This window comes from Microtus oregoni, unplaced genomic scaffold (genome assembly GCF_018167655.1).
Source record: "Microtus oregoni isolate MIOR12 unplaced genomic scaffold, Mior012 000175F_ref0000477, whole genome shotgun sequence".
Taxonomy (NCBI): Eukaryota; Metazoa; Chordata; class Mammalia; order Rodentia; family Cricetidae; genus Microtus; species Microtus oregoni.
The window spans coordinates 441,631-457,761 of record NW_024544831.1 but is presented as its reverse complement, the minus strand read 5'-3'; the positions used below and the strand labels follow the sequence as shown (position 1 = coordinate 457,761).

The window sequence follows — 16,131 nt, the reverse complement described above, 5'->3', positions numbered from 1 at the left end:
TTAAAGTGGAGCACGTCTATAATCCCACTAGTCTCTATAGGGAGATAAGGTGGGGATGAAAGAATCACCTGGAAGTTCACAGGCCAGCTAGCCCAGAGTACACAGCAAGGCAGAAACAAGAGAGATCCTGCCTCATGACTGAAGGAGAGAACTGTCTTCTGAAAGTTTTCCTCTGACCTCCACACAAGCGCATGGCAAATGTATGCCCTCACTAATACACATACGTCAAAATATATACACACAATAATAAGAGTCAAATTCTGAAAAATGGAAGGATAAAAAAGAAGACTGACAAACAGCTAAACAAGGTAAAGGTGCTTATTCTGCAAGCCTGATGACGTGAGTTTGATCCCAGAGTCCCACATAGTAGAGAGAACTGATTTCATCAAGTTGTCCTTTGATCTCCACATGTGCACACACATGCACGAATGCTCACACACAGAGGAAAGGAAAAAGGGGGGAAGGAGAGGAGGCAGGGGAAAGGAAAGAAGGAATAAATGGAACCAAAAAAATATTAAAAGATTAATTCAGGCACATCCCTTTAGCAAAATAGTAGTAGGGCCTATAACTTCCTTAACTATAGGTCTTGGCTACGTTTATAGAACAAAACGTGAGTTCCCCATGTGGAATAGGCCCTAAGTCCAATTAGAAAGCTTTTGGTTACCAACATAGCATTCATGCTACTACTGAACCAATGAACATATCTTGCCAGGCCAGTCATTATTGTAGCTCACAGATTCACAGCTGGCAAAGGCTGTTGATGGTCTTTCTTCCCCAGAAGACTACAAAAACATTTTCTGATACTATGAAAGTTAGCTAGTAAGAAGAATGCTTCCAAGTCAGAACCAGGTTGAATTTTCCATGTTCTATGATCAAAGTATATGATATGTTCAGCGATAGGATCTTATCAGCAAGTTCTAATGAGTAACCAAAAGCAATGACAATACCCTGTATTGTTTTTTGGGAGGGAAGGGGTCTCCAGGACCACTTTGACAAATGGGGTATTTCATACCTGGCACTGGGATTTTTGATAATCTATAGCTTTTGGAGATGAACATTATCCCTCCGCTTGAATTAAACTGATCTATGTGCATGTATGTACATATAACAAGAAGCTTATAAAACAGCATTTTTATATGACTTTTTCAAATATCTTTAGTGTTGGTTTTCTCTCTACCCTCATTTCCCATTCCCCACTTAAAACTTTACCTCCATTATACTGCCTTCTAAATGTTTCTAAATATCTATGGACCCTTCATCAGAGAAGTTTCTCTATGTAGTGAATGATGTTTAATACAGAAACTCACAACTGGTCAAAATGCAGAGAATAAGTCACTGTGGAGTGCTCAGCCATAAATGAGACATCTATATCACACACACTCCCAAGGTTCAGGGAACATAGTAGAAAGGGAAGAAAAATTGTAAGAATAGGGAACTTATCACACCCTTTCCCTAAAGGTTCAGGGAGCATTGTGGAAGAAGATGCACTAAAATTATAAGAATGGGGAAGACTGCTGTGAAACGATGTCTTCTGGACAGGATAGAGTCGTTGCACTCATAAGACCACAACAGATATGATAGCACAGCACAAAATCTGCATAAAACTGGCAGGCCTTGGTGGTGCATGCCTTTACTCCCAGCACTCAGGAGGCAGAGGCAGGCGGATCTCTGTGAGTTTGAGGTCAGCCTGGTCTACAGAGCAAGTTCCAGGATAGGCTCCAAATCTATACAGAGAAACCCTGGCTCGAAAAACCAAAAAAATACAAAAATAACCTGCATAAAACCAAGCTAATTAAAACTCCAGCACAGTGCTGCCACACACCTTTAATCCTAGCACTCAGGAGGCAGGGTCAGGCAGATCTCTGTGAGTTCAAAGCCAGCCTGGTCTACAGAGTGAGTTCCAAGACAGCCAGGGCTGTTACATAGAAAAACCCTGCCTCAAACAAACAAACAAACAAAATAAAAAACAAATAAATGATGAAAAGAAATGCCATAAGATCCATTATATGCTAATAAAAAACTAACATGTATATAATAATTTCTATTTAAACTATCATAACCATTATAAGGAAAACTAAGGTCTCACAGAGATGAAACACTTTGACAATAATTGGTGTACAGTAACAATAATGTTATTTCATCCATCCTCCAATATCAGATGTTATCATACTCTATGGAAGGAGAAGAAATTGATACTGCTTTAAATTTATGTTTCTCAAATGTGGGCCTCATTTACCTATTGAATCAGAAACTGAGGTTGAAATCTATCTTGCTTTCTTAATGGGTCTTTCAAATAATTGTGATGTACACTAAAAGACACTGCTCTACAAAACAAGAGTGTTTTGCACAACTCAACTGCCTTATAGATGAATGAAACTATTTGTCATTATTTTTTTATTTTGAGAATATTGTCTCTAGAGTCAGAAAATCTGCAACTCAAATCTATGCTCAGAAAGTCACAACCTCCACAGGATGCTTTTTTTTTCTTTTAGAGACAGAACTCATTCTATAGACCAGGCTGCCTCAAACTTAGAGGTCTGCCTGCCTCTGCCTCACAAATGCTGGAACTAAAGACCCCCCTGGCAGGCCCAGATTTTTATCATCAAAATAGCATAGTTGTCTTTCTTCACTTCCACTCCAGGTAGTAACTTGTCATTATGTACCATAATCCTTAACTGAACTTCAAAAGTCTATCAAAGGTGTAAACAGATTTCTATAATCTCTAGGCATTTGTGGACATAAAATCTGTGAGATTGGGGCAGGAGAAATGGCTCAGTGATAAGAGGGCTTGCTCTGCAAGTCTGAGGACCTTAGAAAACAGATCCTAGTACCCAGGAAAAACTCAGGTATGGTAGTAACCCAAGTCCCATGAGGGGCAAAAAGCAGGAAGAAGGGAAGAAGAGACTTGCTAGTCATTAATTTAACTGAAAGTTCAGTGACAAACTGTCTCAAGGAAATAAACCAGAGAGTGATACAGCAAAACACTTAATGTCTTCTTTGGCCTCTGTGGGCTCACAAGTATATGCTAATACTCATACACATACAAGCACACACATAATCACACGACACACACACCGGGTCTGCATGATTAACTATTGTAAGCAATCATGAAAAGTCTACAATATTTAGTAATTTCCAATTGAGCTAAAGTAAAACCTTAGAGTACAATGAGCACAGCAGGGTGAGGGTGTACTAAGTAAGAGCAGCCAGCTGCCCATTAAGGATCTGGTTTTCAGCTAGGTTCCTTGTTCTCTGGCAGCCCACAGAAAGAAGCAGAGGAGATTTTTAAAACTGGATGCTTTCAAGAAACTTGTGTCAGAATGTACAAACAAAAACAGAATACACCTCAGAAATGTGATTAAAGACAGATCTGGCCAATAAACCCATAATTAAGTTTCAGCTGGACAGTGATGGCATATGCCTTTAATCCCAACACTCAAGAGGAAGAGGCAGATAGATCTCTGTGAGTTCAAGACCAGTCTGGTCTACAAAGCGAGTTACAGGACAGCCAGGGCTGTTACATAAAGAAACCCTGTCTTGAAAAACAAAACAAAACAAAAACTTCTTAAGTTTCGGTAGCTAATATAAGAAAACAAATAATGTTAGTATACAAACATAAAGGGAATGACCAAGTAACTGGGGCCAAACATATACATGACAAGGTATCAGAAACACATTTTAGATGACTATTTAACAACCTGGCAGATACCCACATTATGTTAGGTGTGGGGGCAGGGAGGCCACAAAATGATATTTGATATAATCCTAACCTACAAAAACATACATTATAAATCAAAAGATAAGAGTTAATATGTAATTAACAGTGAATTGTACCTAACAGACTAACAGATGATTTTTTATTTCCATCTATTACTTTCTGCATTTTCTATAATGGGCATGTCTCACCTGTACAATATGCACAGTCCAGCCTTGAACTTGCAATCCTTCTTCCTCAGTCTCCAAAGTAGCTGAAATTACAGGCCTGTGCCTCAAAACCCCGTTTTTTTTTTTTTAAAAAAAAATCACTCTTTTAAAAATCTGGTTTGGGGCTAATGAGATGGCTCAGCAGGTGGTGCTTGTCACCAAGCCTGACAACCTGAGTTCATTCTTGGTCCCACTTGGTAGAAGGAGAAAACTGACTCCTGCAAATTGTCTTCCGACCTCCACATGCATATCATGCCATATGTGCGCACAAGCAAGCCTGTGTACATACACATACACATACACACACACACACACACACAAATAAATAAATGTAATTTTAGAATCTAACTTTCAGGAACTAGAGTGATGGCTCAGTGGATAAAGAATGTTTGCTATAAAAGCAAGAGGACCTGAGTTCAAATTCCCAAAACCAACATAAAACTGAGCATGGCCACAAGTTGCATTACCCTAGCACTGAAGGGAAACTGCCAAGTGGATTTCTGGAGCTCACTAGCCAGCTAGCCCAACCTAAATTCTAGGTTTAGTGTGAGAGAGTGTGCTGCTGTGAGTATGGTATATATGCATCCCTGTGTGCACATGCAGGGACTTGGAGAGGATGTCAGGTATGTTACTCACAGCAGCACACTCTCTCACAGATCTAACTTTTAGGCTGGGGAGAAAGCGCAGTGAGCAAAATGCTTACTAGACAAACAATAAGACCTCAGTTCACTCCAGAATAAATATAAAAACCTTGGACTACATGTAATCCCAGTGGTGGGGAGACAAAAATGAGAAGATTCCTGGGGCTCTTTGGTCAGCCAGCCTAGCCTACTCATGAAATACCAGGCCAATGGGAAACAGTATCTCTAAAAAAACAAGGTGGGTGGCTCCTAAGCAATGAAGCCTGAGATTGACCTCTGGCCTCCACATACACACACCCAAGTGTACACACCCACAAACATAAACACATACACAAGCAGAAAAAATTTTTAACTTTCAGACTTGGGTATAGACAAAATAATTTATGGAATGTCAGTTATGGAGTCAGACACAGAATAAGTACTTAGGAAGCATTCATTCCTGTTTTCTGCTCCCAGATAGCAATACTGTAAGCAAAAGACTGTTTGTCCAGATACTGAACTTACACACCTCATATACAACCCAAACTAATGGCTACAGTACAATAGCTTTTTCATGAAGCCTCCTTCATTTATTCAAAAACATACTCAACATCTATTGCATGTTTATCATTGAACCAGATTCTAAAAATACTAAAAATAAAAAAAGATACCTGTATTCCCAGGTAGTGACACAGACATATGTATAACTATAAGATGAATTTTTTTTTTTTTTGGTTTTTCGAGACAGGGTTTCTCTGTGGCTTTGGAGCCTGTCCTGGAACTAGCTCTGTAGACCAGGCTGGTCTCGAACTAAGATGAAATTTTTTAAATAAAGATGTATACAAAGTACAAGAGGAATCCAGAGGAAGAAGTATTCTGTGAGCTGTATAGGGGAGAGCATCAAAGGTATGGTACATGCAAAAACAAAGGAGCATGAGGAGGAGAGTCTCTCAGGGTTGGAGGTAATTTAGCTTTCTTGGCTCCTAAAGAACAAGGCTGACATAAGGGGCTTACACTTTTAATTCCCACACTTGGGAAGTAGAGGCATGTGAATCTCTGTGACACCAAGGCCAGTCTGAACTACATTTCAAGTTGCAGACCAGCCAGGCTAAGTAGTGAGACCCTGTATCCCAAAACAAGGGGGTAGGTATGGCAGGAAACTAGATTAACTAAGTAGATCATAAAAGGTCTGTCTCTCACAGAAAAAAAGTGAATTTTACTCTGCAGGGGAACCATTGAGAGAATAATTTAAGCTGAGGAGTGACACCTGATCAACACTATTAAAAACAACCAGGGATATTGACTTCTTTTGGGTATGTGTAATACTGGGAATTAAACCCAGTCTCTTATACACGCTAGGTAAAAGGTTACCACTAAGTTATATCCCAAGCTCTTTACATTATTTTCATTTTGAGACAGAATCTTGCTAAGTTGCCCATGTTGTCCATCAACTGGCTCTCTATAGTTCAGGCAGGCCTTGAACATGAGACCCACTGACCTCAGTCAGGAAATTATAGAGGATTGCAAATTAGAAAGGACTTCCTTCAGAAAGCTGGGATTATAAATTCATACCACCATGCCTGGTTACGATTTTTTTTTTGAGACAAGGTATCATGTATCCCAAGCTAGCATGGTACTACTATGTCACTCCCAAGTCATGAGATTACAAGTGTATGCCATCACACTCAGTTTATGCAATGGTGGGATTGAACTCAGATCTTCCAGTGTGCTATACAAGCATTTTACATGCTGTACTACATTCCCCAGCCCTTATGAAAGACATCTTAATTCCTACATTTCCAGAGTGAAGGAAAAGGTATCACCCCTAAGTTTGTCCCCATTACACAAAAATAACATAGAGCAAAAAATAGAACTCTGTACCAGGTACATAATAATCAGTAAAAATCAATTAAATGTGAACTTGGACGTAATGCATCAAGGCAATCTCAGCTTAGGTCAGAATTTTGGTAATACTAGTAACTTTACTTTGCTTTTGAGATTATAGGAATAGCTCTTCTGAAAGTTAAGACTGACAACTAAAAATTCTTGAATCTAATATATAGCTGAAGGATACCATATACTGCTTTTATTATACTCCAGTGTGCAAATCCTCCCAGTAATATGATAATATTAGGATTTTTATTACATATACTAACTTCACTAGAAACTTGGGTGACATGTACATTCATTCTGTTGTTTTACCCTATATCTTTTACATTTAATTTAGGTAGATGGTTCTGCAGACTGCACAAAAATAATATTCCAGTTCTTCCTCCATTAACTGAATGCTATGAAAGAGGTATTGATTTGTAAGGGAGGCTCACAGAAGCAAACGCAGCAGGCCAAGGCCACTGATAGTGAGTTACAAAGAAATCCACGTTCTTGGACTCAGATATCTCAAAAATGCAGTACTGCCTCCCGCAAAGGCAGCATATGAGGGAAAACACAACAGGCAAGATACAAAACTGATCCTCTCTTTGTAGCTAGAAGGCAGCTACAAAATCATATAAGCACGCAAGGCCCTAGTCTGCAAGGACGGATAGATAGAAAAACCTAGGTCTAGTGGCGGGGAACTGAAAGTAAACTGAGGAAGGGGCTAGCCTCGGAGCAGGGGTAGAAAAGGGGGCCCTCTCGTCTCGGAGAGGGCTGGTGAGCACACGACACACCCGGCCAGCCCTTCTTACCTGCCGTGAAACCAGTCCTGACACATGTCACACTCGATCATGAATCGGGTCACATCATAAGGCAACCGACAGAGGCAATACACCGGCACCGAGGCCATCTTCACAGGGGGGTGGGTCGCTTTGCGGCGGGCCAGCTTTGGGCCTTTGCGAGGGTCAGAAGGCAGCAAGGAGCGCTTTGCCAAGCGCCTAGCCTAGAAGGCGGCTGGACACAAACACCACTTGTTACAAAGTGAAGCCCGCCCCTCGGGTTTCCGAACCGTCCCGCGTCCCCGCCCCCACCCCACCCCCTGGGTACCAACCTCCGCGCGGAGCTAGGGAGTCGGCGAGCCGGCCGGGACGCAGCCCAGCTGCTGAGTGCCAGGGAGCTGAGCGGAGAAAGTCCACCCACCTCCCGGGAGTTCTTCCCCTCAGCGGGAACAGAGAGAACCCTCTGCCTGCGCTCGCCTCTGCCCAGCCGTCCAAACGCCTCCCTCAGCCCTCAAGTCGGTGACAACTTCTTTCCGGGTTTCATGGAAATATCGGAAAGCTTTCCCTCAGCGGAGCCTGTCTCCGCTGGCCTCTGGCTTCCCTTTATCAGGACGCCCAGCACGGCAGAAAGGATGAGGCTGGGCAGAGGGAGGCTGAGGGAGAGAGACTCCCTCGCCCCCAAATAGGAAGCCACGAGATGCGCGGACGCTCAAAGTCTGCGCGGCTTACCCCCAAACCGCCCCGGAGCCCCCGGGAAGAGGAGCCGCAGCGCCGGGCAGCCGAGTCCAATCTCGGTTCGGGGCTGCCTTCGGAGTAGCAACGCTGCCGTCCGTCCTTCGCCACAGCCTCCCCTCCCGGCCGGCCGCTCCGAAGCGGACCAGGTCGCAACCCCAAAGCTGACAGGAATCGCGCCTCAGCCCCGACACCGAACAGGATCCCCCCCCCCCCGGAGCCCCGGGAAACTGCCCAGAATTTCCTTACACCCGGTAAACTGAGCGAAGACTTGTCTTGCCAGCGCTCCCAAATGGCAGGCACTGGCTGGCGGTCCTCTCAGTCGGCCGAGCGCCCAGCCGCAGCCCTCGACTGTTAGAGCCTTCACCCGACGCGACAGTCTCGGCGCTCAAGCCCCTTAAACTTACGAGGATCTTCTCTCTGCGCCTCCCCGACTGACAGGAAAGCTCTTCCCGCCCCCAGCGCGAGCGGAACGCCCTCGGCCGCGAGCCCTACGGGAGCGTCTCCATGACGAAGGCGCTGGGAGTCCTCGAAACGCAGGGCTCAGCCCCCGAGCCTGGCCGGCGGCTGTGCTCGCTCCGGGGCAACACGGCTCTGCTGAGGAGCAGAGGCTAGCCGGGCAGTTCCGGCCCCCGCGGCGGCGCGCGGGGAATTCTGGGAGCGCCACTGTGAGGCTGGGAGCCTTACTTGCCTTCTCCTAGAAACCACATGCCGCGTCACGCAGTGCCTGTCGTCGGCCGGGGCTTGAGGGCAGCAGTCACCACAGACCTTGCGCGGGCTGGCCGCTCAGAGCCTTCCAGAGGGCGAGGCCTGACCGGAGGGGGGCGGGGGCCGGCCGACCGACCGGCGAGCGGCTTTGTCGCTGGCTCGCTCGTCAGGAGGCAGGCTCGAGCCGAGGAACTGGCCACCGGGTCTGGAGAGACCGCCGGAGGAGTCGCCAGGAGGGCCCGGGACCAGGGGCAGGAAATTCAAGGGCATCAATAAAGTTTATTCAAAATAACGAGGAAGTTGAGGCGGAGAGGGGAGGAGAAACATGGTAAACAGATACCATATTGAGAGTGGCGGCGGTCCGGGAGGAAACAGGCTCGCCGCCATCTTAGGAGGCCCGGGCATGGGAGGTGAAGGTGGAGCCCCGGACGTCAGGCCGCCGGCTCCCCGTTACGTCACGGGGCGGGGCGCCACCTTGAGGAAAGCGGGGCGGCGCCCAGCAGAGCCGGGGACGCGCTTCTCCGCGGGGCGGCCCCGTCGGCGCTCGAGACCTTGAGCTGAGAGGCGGAGAGGCCGCCATCTTAGGCGAGGCAGTAGTTTGGCTCCATTTTGAGTGGGGCCTGGAAGCCAAGTCTCCCCTACCTGTGGGCAAACTGGGAGTTAGGAAAGCGACTCCGTCCTTCTCCCTCCCTCCCTCCGAACACGCGTTGCTCCTCCCTAGTCTCCTCCTCTGAGGGGAGGCGAACTCTGACTCCCAACTGCACAAGTGATCCGGGTGGGCTGCGGGGGCGGGCTTCAGCTTCCCTGCAGCTCCGCTCCGCTCCTCAGAGCGCACTAGGTCTTCTGCCCACGGCTGCTGTGGTTCAATCTTCATTCTGTGAGAGGAAAACTTGTGATTACCACCAAACCAAGAAACAGAGTAGGCAAGTGATTCCAGAGTCTGGAAGTTGAGGACAGCTCCTTCTGATTTCTCCCACATTGAGCTGTCAGTTTTCCTTTCTGTCCCCGAGCTCTCTTCACCGGCCCTGCAGGTTCAATTCCGTCAGGAGCAAATACAGTTTAAGGATTTCCATACATCTGTACCAGGGTTTTCTGACTGAATGTAGTATGCTTCAAGATGGCGCTGTTTTTTTTCCCCTCAGACATTAATGAAATAGCTCTAGTTCTTTTACTGTATGACTTTCCTACAGGATCCCATTAGTTTATAAAAGAAAGTGTATTTAAAAATTGTTTTCTTACCAAAAGAGGCAAAGGGGTATGGAAAAGATAATGTGTACACAACAATTTTTCTGACTAGCAAACAGAAACATAAGGACGAAAAGATGCTCATTAAGTGAATATTAATTTTCCTCTCTCCTGGTTGCCCCATTTCCCCCCTCCACCTCAGCCTCAGCTTCTTGAGTTTGTGATTACCAGCTGGTGGAGAACTCTAAAACCATCTGAGAGGATGGGGCATGAGTTTAAGATGAAAGCAAAGCAGAAGGGAGGAAAGAGAAGAGGAAAATAAGCTAAGAGCCTCAGAGGCTGCTTGCTGTTAGAAGCTATACTTCAGGGAGACCAAGAGGATGTATAAAGATTTCCTAAGGCATGGGATATGCTCAGTTGATAGTAATACTTGCTTAGCATGCACAAACTCCAATGTTCAATTCCCAGCACTGCGTACATGGTAGCCCTTGTACTCAGTAGGATCAGATGTTCAAAATCATCCTTAGCTGTGTAAGTTCCAGCCCAGCCTGGGACACATGAGATCACAGATTAAAAAAAAACTTTAATAACATTGTACACAAAAATAAGGTACACAAATGCATAGAGGCGCATGGGGAGACATACTGTAAGGAATTAGATTGAGATTTTATAATACAAAAATGAAAAGTTTAGATTTTATCCTTTAAGGAATAAGAAGCTACTGAAGGTTTTAAAAAGTGTGTGTGTGAAGTGCCTGAGTGAATGTGTGTGAACCACGTGTGGGCAGGACTGTGTGAAGAAGGTCAGAAGAGGGCCCTGGACCTGGAGTTAGAGGAGGACATGAACCGTTATGGGTCCTGGGAATTGAACCTGAATTCTCTGCAAGAGCAATAAGCACTCTTTACCATTCATTGAGCCTTTTCTCTGGTAACTGAGCCTTAGCCAGAGGAATGTGCAATTTTATTGGGCCCTGAGCTTATATGAGATGAAGGGACTGGAGAACTTCTTTAGAAAAGAATATAGACCAATAAGTACTAAAGTTAGCTTCAAAGATGTGCAGTTAGACTATTTTTAGGAATAAATCCAGCAGCTTATAACTATGACCAGAAATGATACAAGCCACACATAAATGTCCTGTAAAACACGAACTAAATTTAACCCCCAAGACTTATTAGGTGAACCTCAAATTTTCTTTTTTGTTTTTTTTTTTTCTGAGACAGGGTCTCACTATGTAGCTCTGGCTGTCCTGAAACTCACAGAAATCCACCTGCCTCTGCCTCCCAAGTGTTGGAATTTCAAAGAGAGCTCCAATGCCCCGTAACATAAGAAAAACTATGACGAGGCTCTCTGTGGAAACAGTTCCAGAAAGTTGCAGACTTTATAAAACATACTAGCATGCCGCAGTATAACATGGTGACAATACTTGCACCTTAATTTTTTTTAACTTTTCAAAGAATCAGGAAGGGGGATTATGTTTCAGTAGACTGAAATGAAAAGAAATGGAGATTAAGGTAATGAGTGGGGCCAGAAGATTGTCTGGTAATCTGGATATTTGGGAGGCTGAAAAGGCAGACCTTTAGGACTAAACAAAAGCTTTAGGTGAATAAGGAAAAGAGATATGAGTTCATTTTTGAGTTGAGTGTCAGAGTGTATGATGGTACCACTGCCTGAACCAAGGTATACAGAAAAACAGGGTTTGTGGGGAAGAATAAAATGTAGTTTTAACTTGCAGCATGTTAAGGTGTATGTGTGGAACAATAACCCACCCTGCGGCGAGCTCCCTGACCAGCAGGAAGGAACAGCCACCAGACGAGGATTCTTCTCAAATCATGCTTTATTGGAGCCTCTTGGTTGTAGGGAGAGCAGAAAGCAAGGGGCAAGGGGCTCTGAACTATAGCTGCTTATATAGGGAGTCTGCCTAGCAACTTTTGATACTTTGATACTTTAACTATTTTTCTGGAGACCCACAGGCAGGAAAGAAAGCAGGGGAACATCCCTGTCAATTACAGACCAGGATGTTCCCCTGCCGGTCAGGGGAAGTGTGGGCAGCTAGATCACAACAACTCACCCTGTTTTCCGGTGGAAGAACTGCAACCCTAATATGGAGTTATCTATTAAGCGAGGCTGGGGCCAAATGCCATCTTGTAATGGCAGCTATTCAAATCGGCTCCCAGCACCACCCAATCATTATTTTCTTCTTTTCAACCCCTTTTCCATTCTTCTTTTGATTGGCTTTGTTTTATTTTATGAGACAGGGTTTCATTGTTTCATTGTATAACCATGATGGCCTCAAACTCACTATGTAGCCCAGGTTAGCCTCTAACTCATGTTCCTACTTTCCATCAACTATTGTTAAAGGATAAAGCCAACAGTTCTTTGTTAACCAGCACCAGGCACTGTACTGGATGCTGAGGATGCTCATGAATAATAAAATAAAAGTTCACTCATGTTTATTGTGCACCTGCTATTCTAGACACCAGGGATTCTGAAATGAATAAAACAGACAAGATCCATGTCATCTTGTGACTCACACTCCAGTAAGGGAGACAGATACTGGAGTCAAATAAGACAGTTCCTAATTGTAGTGAATGCTATCAGGAAGACAGAACAAGTTACAAAGTAGAGAAAGATCCAGAGAAAAGGAAAGTTGGATAGGGGAGCACGGAACCACAATTCTTAGTTAAGGGAGCCACCTTAGGGTTGGCAAGAGACTTGAACTCCCAGGTGCCCAAGCCAAGGTCCCCAGTTAGTTCCTTGGGCAGCTAAGGATAGGGAACCTGAAATGACCCTATCCTATAGCAATACTGACGAATATCTTGCATATCATCATAGAACCTTCATCTGGTGATGGATAGAGATAGAGACAGAGACCCACACTGGAGCACTGAGCTCCCAAGGTCCCAATGAGGAGCAGAAGGAGGGAGAACATGAGCAAAGAAGTCGGGACCACGAGGGGAGCACCCACCCACTGAGACAGTGGAGCTGATCTATTGGGAGCTCACCAAGGCCAGCTGGACTGTGACTGAAAAAGCATGGGATAAAACTGGACTCTCTGAACATGGCGAACAATGAGGGCTGATGAGAAGCCAAGGACAATGGCACGGGGTTTTGATCCTACGTAATGTGCTGGCTTTGTGGGAGCCTAGCCAGTTTGAATGTTCACCTTCCTAGAAATGGACGGAGGGGGGAGGACCTAGGACTTACCACAGGGCAGGGAACCCTGACTGCTCTTTGGACTGGAGAGGGAGGGGGAGAGGAGTGGGGGGAGGGGGAGAAGGGTGGGAGGAGGGGGAGAAGGGTGGGAGGAGGGGGAGGGAAATGGGAGGCTGGGAGGAGGTGGAAACTTGTTTTTTTTTCTCCTTTTCTCAATAAAAAAAAAAAAAGATCCAGAGAGAAAGCTACTTTAGATAATATAGTCAAGGAAGGCCTCTCTGAGAATGTGACTTGCAAGTTTAGACCTGAATAATAAGAGCAACTAAGAACAAGACAAAATCAATGTGTAAAGGCCCTAAAATGGTAGTGGGAGGACGTGGTGTGGGACAGGTCAGGGTTAGGGTAGACTCTGTAGACATGAATACCTTACGTGCACTCTTGAGAAACACACAATATAATGAAGAAGGTGAGGCAACATTAACAAGATAAAGGGGGAACTATGGCTATGGCTACCTTGAGGTGTGAGCGATAGTTAAATTACATATGCAATTCCCCTCTCCAGAAAATTCCTCTGCATTCTTCCTGAGAAGTGGGAAGGGGAAGCTAAAGGGTGTGGTGAAAGGCCTAATTGTAAGAAACTGAACCCAAGGCAAGTCTGAGTTGCTGACAAAGGGCTTCTGTCACAGTCAAAGATGGAAGTCAGCCTACTGCTGTCCCGGAAGTGTGGTCTTGTCTCTCTCAAAAAATAATATGTGATCTGAATTGGCTCTCATAGCCCAAGGTTGCTCTGAAAGCCTTCCTCCCACACATACTTGTCTACTCTACACTTCTAAGCCTTTAACTAGACAGATAATTGAATGCATTCAATCAGATAGCCACCACTAACCTGGGTGATTCATCCATTGACTAATAGCCTGCTAGCAAGAATCTTCAGAGGGATCTTTTCACCTCATTTCCCTTCATAAATGAACATCTAACTGTTGAGAAAAAAAAACTGATGAGAGCTAAAGTGAACTACAATGCTTGAAAAGAGATGGGAACAGAATGGGGGAAAAGAAAAGGATGAAATAAGACAGACTGGTTTAAAAGCTTAAAAGCACGGTATACAAAAGAGCAAATAATGACATCATCTGAGGATTGCTATGTGATTAGCACGGCTCTGAACGTAGGCTTGCATATAGGCCAGCGGGTGGTACTGTCTTGTGACCCCAGCTTCTCAGGAGGCTGATGAAGGAGGGTTACGTGTTTAAGGTCCACGTAAGTGAGTTTAAGGCCAGCTGGGACAACTTAGTGAGGCCTTGTCTCAAAGCTGCTTTTAAACTTTTTTATTTTATATGCATTTGTATTTTGCCTGCATGCATGTCTGTGTGAGGGTGTCAGATCCCCTGGAACTGGAGTTGCCGACAGTTGTGAGCTGCCATATAGGTGCTGATAGTTGAACCTGGGTCTTCTGGAAGAGCAACCAGTGCTCTTAACTGCTGAGCCATTTCTCCAGCCCTTCAAAACTATTTTTTGAGTCATGTTTTCTCTATGTATTCCTGGCTGCCCTGGAGCTCCCTATGTAGACCAGGATGCCTCAAACTTACCAGGCTTCAAAATAAAACTTTTAAAGGTCTGAGGATATAGCTCTGGTACGTTGTTTGCCCAGCATGTAAAAGGCCCTGTGATCAATCCCCAGTCCTTAATAAGGAAGTAAATAAATAAGCAATCATATAAACTCTTCAAATATTAATTCAGTCCTCATAGCAACCTCTTGAGGTGGGTACCAGTAGTATTTATGAATGTGGAAACTGACTATAAACACTTTTTAATTCACCTGCTCAAGGTCACATAACCAGTATGTGTCCAACAAAGCTGGGTCCCTGATGATGTAGGTCGTAATGGTTAATATTGGCTGTCAACTTGACAAGAACTAGTATCTCTAGGAATGAACTCTAGCCATGTCTGTGAGGGAATTTCTAGATTGTATTACTTGAGTTGTGGCAATCATTCTGAATTGTGGGTAGCACCATTCCATGGGCTGGGGTTCTAGGATAAGCAAAAAGGAGGAAATTACAAGCAGAGCATCAGCTTCCAGTTCTGCTTTCTGACAGTGGATAAAATGTGATCAGCCACTTTTGTCATGACTTCCCTGCAATTATAAAGCATACCCTCAAACTGTGAGCCAAAAGCAACCCACCCTTCCTAAAGTAGCTGTTTTCAAGTATTTTGTCACAGCAATGAGAAAAATCAACCAATAGACCTCCAGAGTCCAGGTTATTATCTACTCAGTTATACTAGTGTGGATTTTTTTGTTTCTTTTTGTTTTGTTTTGTTTTTGAGACAGTGGTTCTCTGTGTAATAGCCCTGGCTGTCTTGGAACTCACTGTGTTTACCAGGCTTGCCTTGAACTCACAGAGATCCATCTGTCTCTGCCTCCTGAGTGCTGGGATTAAAGAAATTCACTACCACCGCCCAAGCACTGGTGTGGATTTAACGGCATCTTTGGTATGGATGTTATGAAAGAAAGTAATCAGCAGTTCTCTGCACACTCTTGGAAAAAAAACCCCATCAGGATGATGGCCCAGTTGCCAAGCCAGGCAGCCAAGAATTCCTAGGCTGAACTTTTAAGTTATATAAAAATAATAAAGCCACTTTCTAATTCATTATATGACCTCTGTATTTTACAGGGGAAATGTTAAAAATGACATTGTATGGATTTATATTTAAAACCGAACTCAGACTGAATCCAATGGAAACTGATTTGTATGAAAAATTCAGTCTTTTGGGGAAAGATGTCTAAGAATCATCAACTGTAGATATACTGAAGTTTTGCATTTTGAAATAATTTACCAGAAAATTATTGCAGACTGGGGATGTAGCTCAATGGTAAAGCACTTGACCAGCATACAGTAGGCTCTGGATTCTATTTCCAGTGCTGAAAAAAAACAGGGTTATTTAGGCCAGGAGTGGTGGTGCAGACCTGTAATCCCAGCTTTTGGGAGGCAGAAGAAGGTGGCAGCTACAAATTTCAGGCCAGCCAACATCATATAGTGAAACCCTGTCTATATTTAAAAATGGACTGGATTGGCAAATGTAGCTCAGTTGTAGAGACTTGCCAAGCATGTACAAGGTTTCATTCCAGTATCTACAGAGTAAGGGAGAAGTGTGGGGAAACC

General features: G+C 44.5%; 1 protein-coding gene across 5 annotated transcripts in view; it reads right to left on the bottom strand.

Annotated features, from left to right (window-relative positions):
• LOC121445328 (histone lysine demethylase PHF8) overlaps positions 1-9,031 on the bottom strand; it is a 96,939-nt gene extending 87,908 nt beyond the window's left edge. For 3 of the 5 annotated variants that reach the window (XM_041647401.1, XM_041647405.1, XM_041647406.1), the window contains exons 1-2: positions 8,335-8,590; positions 7,229-7,430 (exon numbers count right to left, since the gene is read on the bottom strand). In XM_041647401.1, the coding sequence (XP_041503335.1) occupies positions 7,229-7,326 (98 nt within the window). In that variant the 5' untranslated portion in view covers positions 7,327-7,430; positions 8,335-8,590. The other 2 variants (XM_041647404.1, XM_041647403.1) reach the window with 2 other exon arrangements.
• Positions 9,032-16,131: the final 7,100 nt, after the last annotated feature.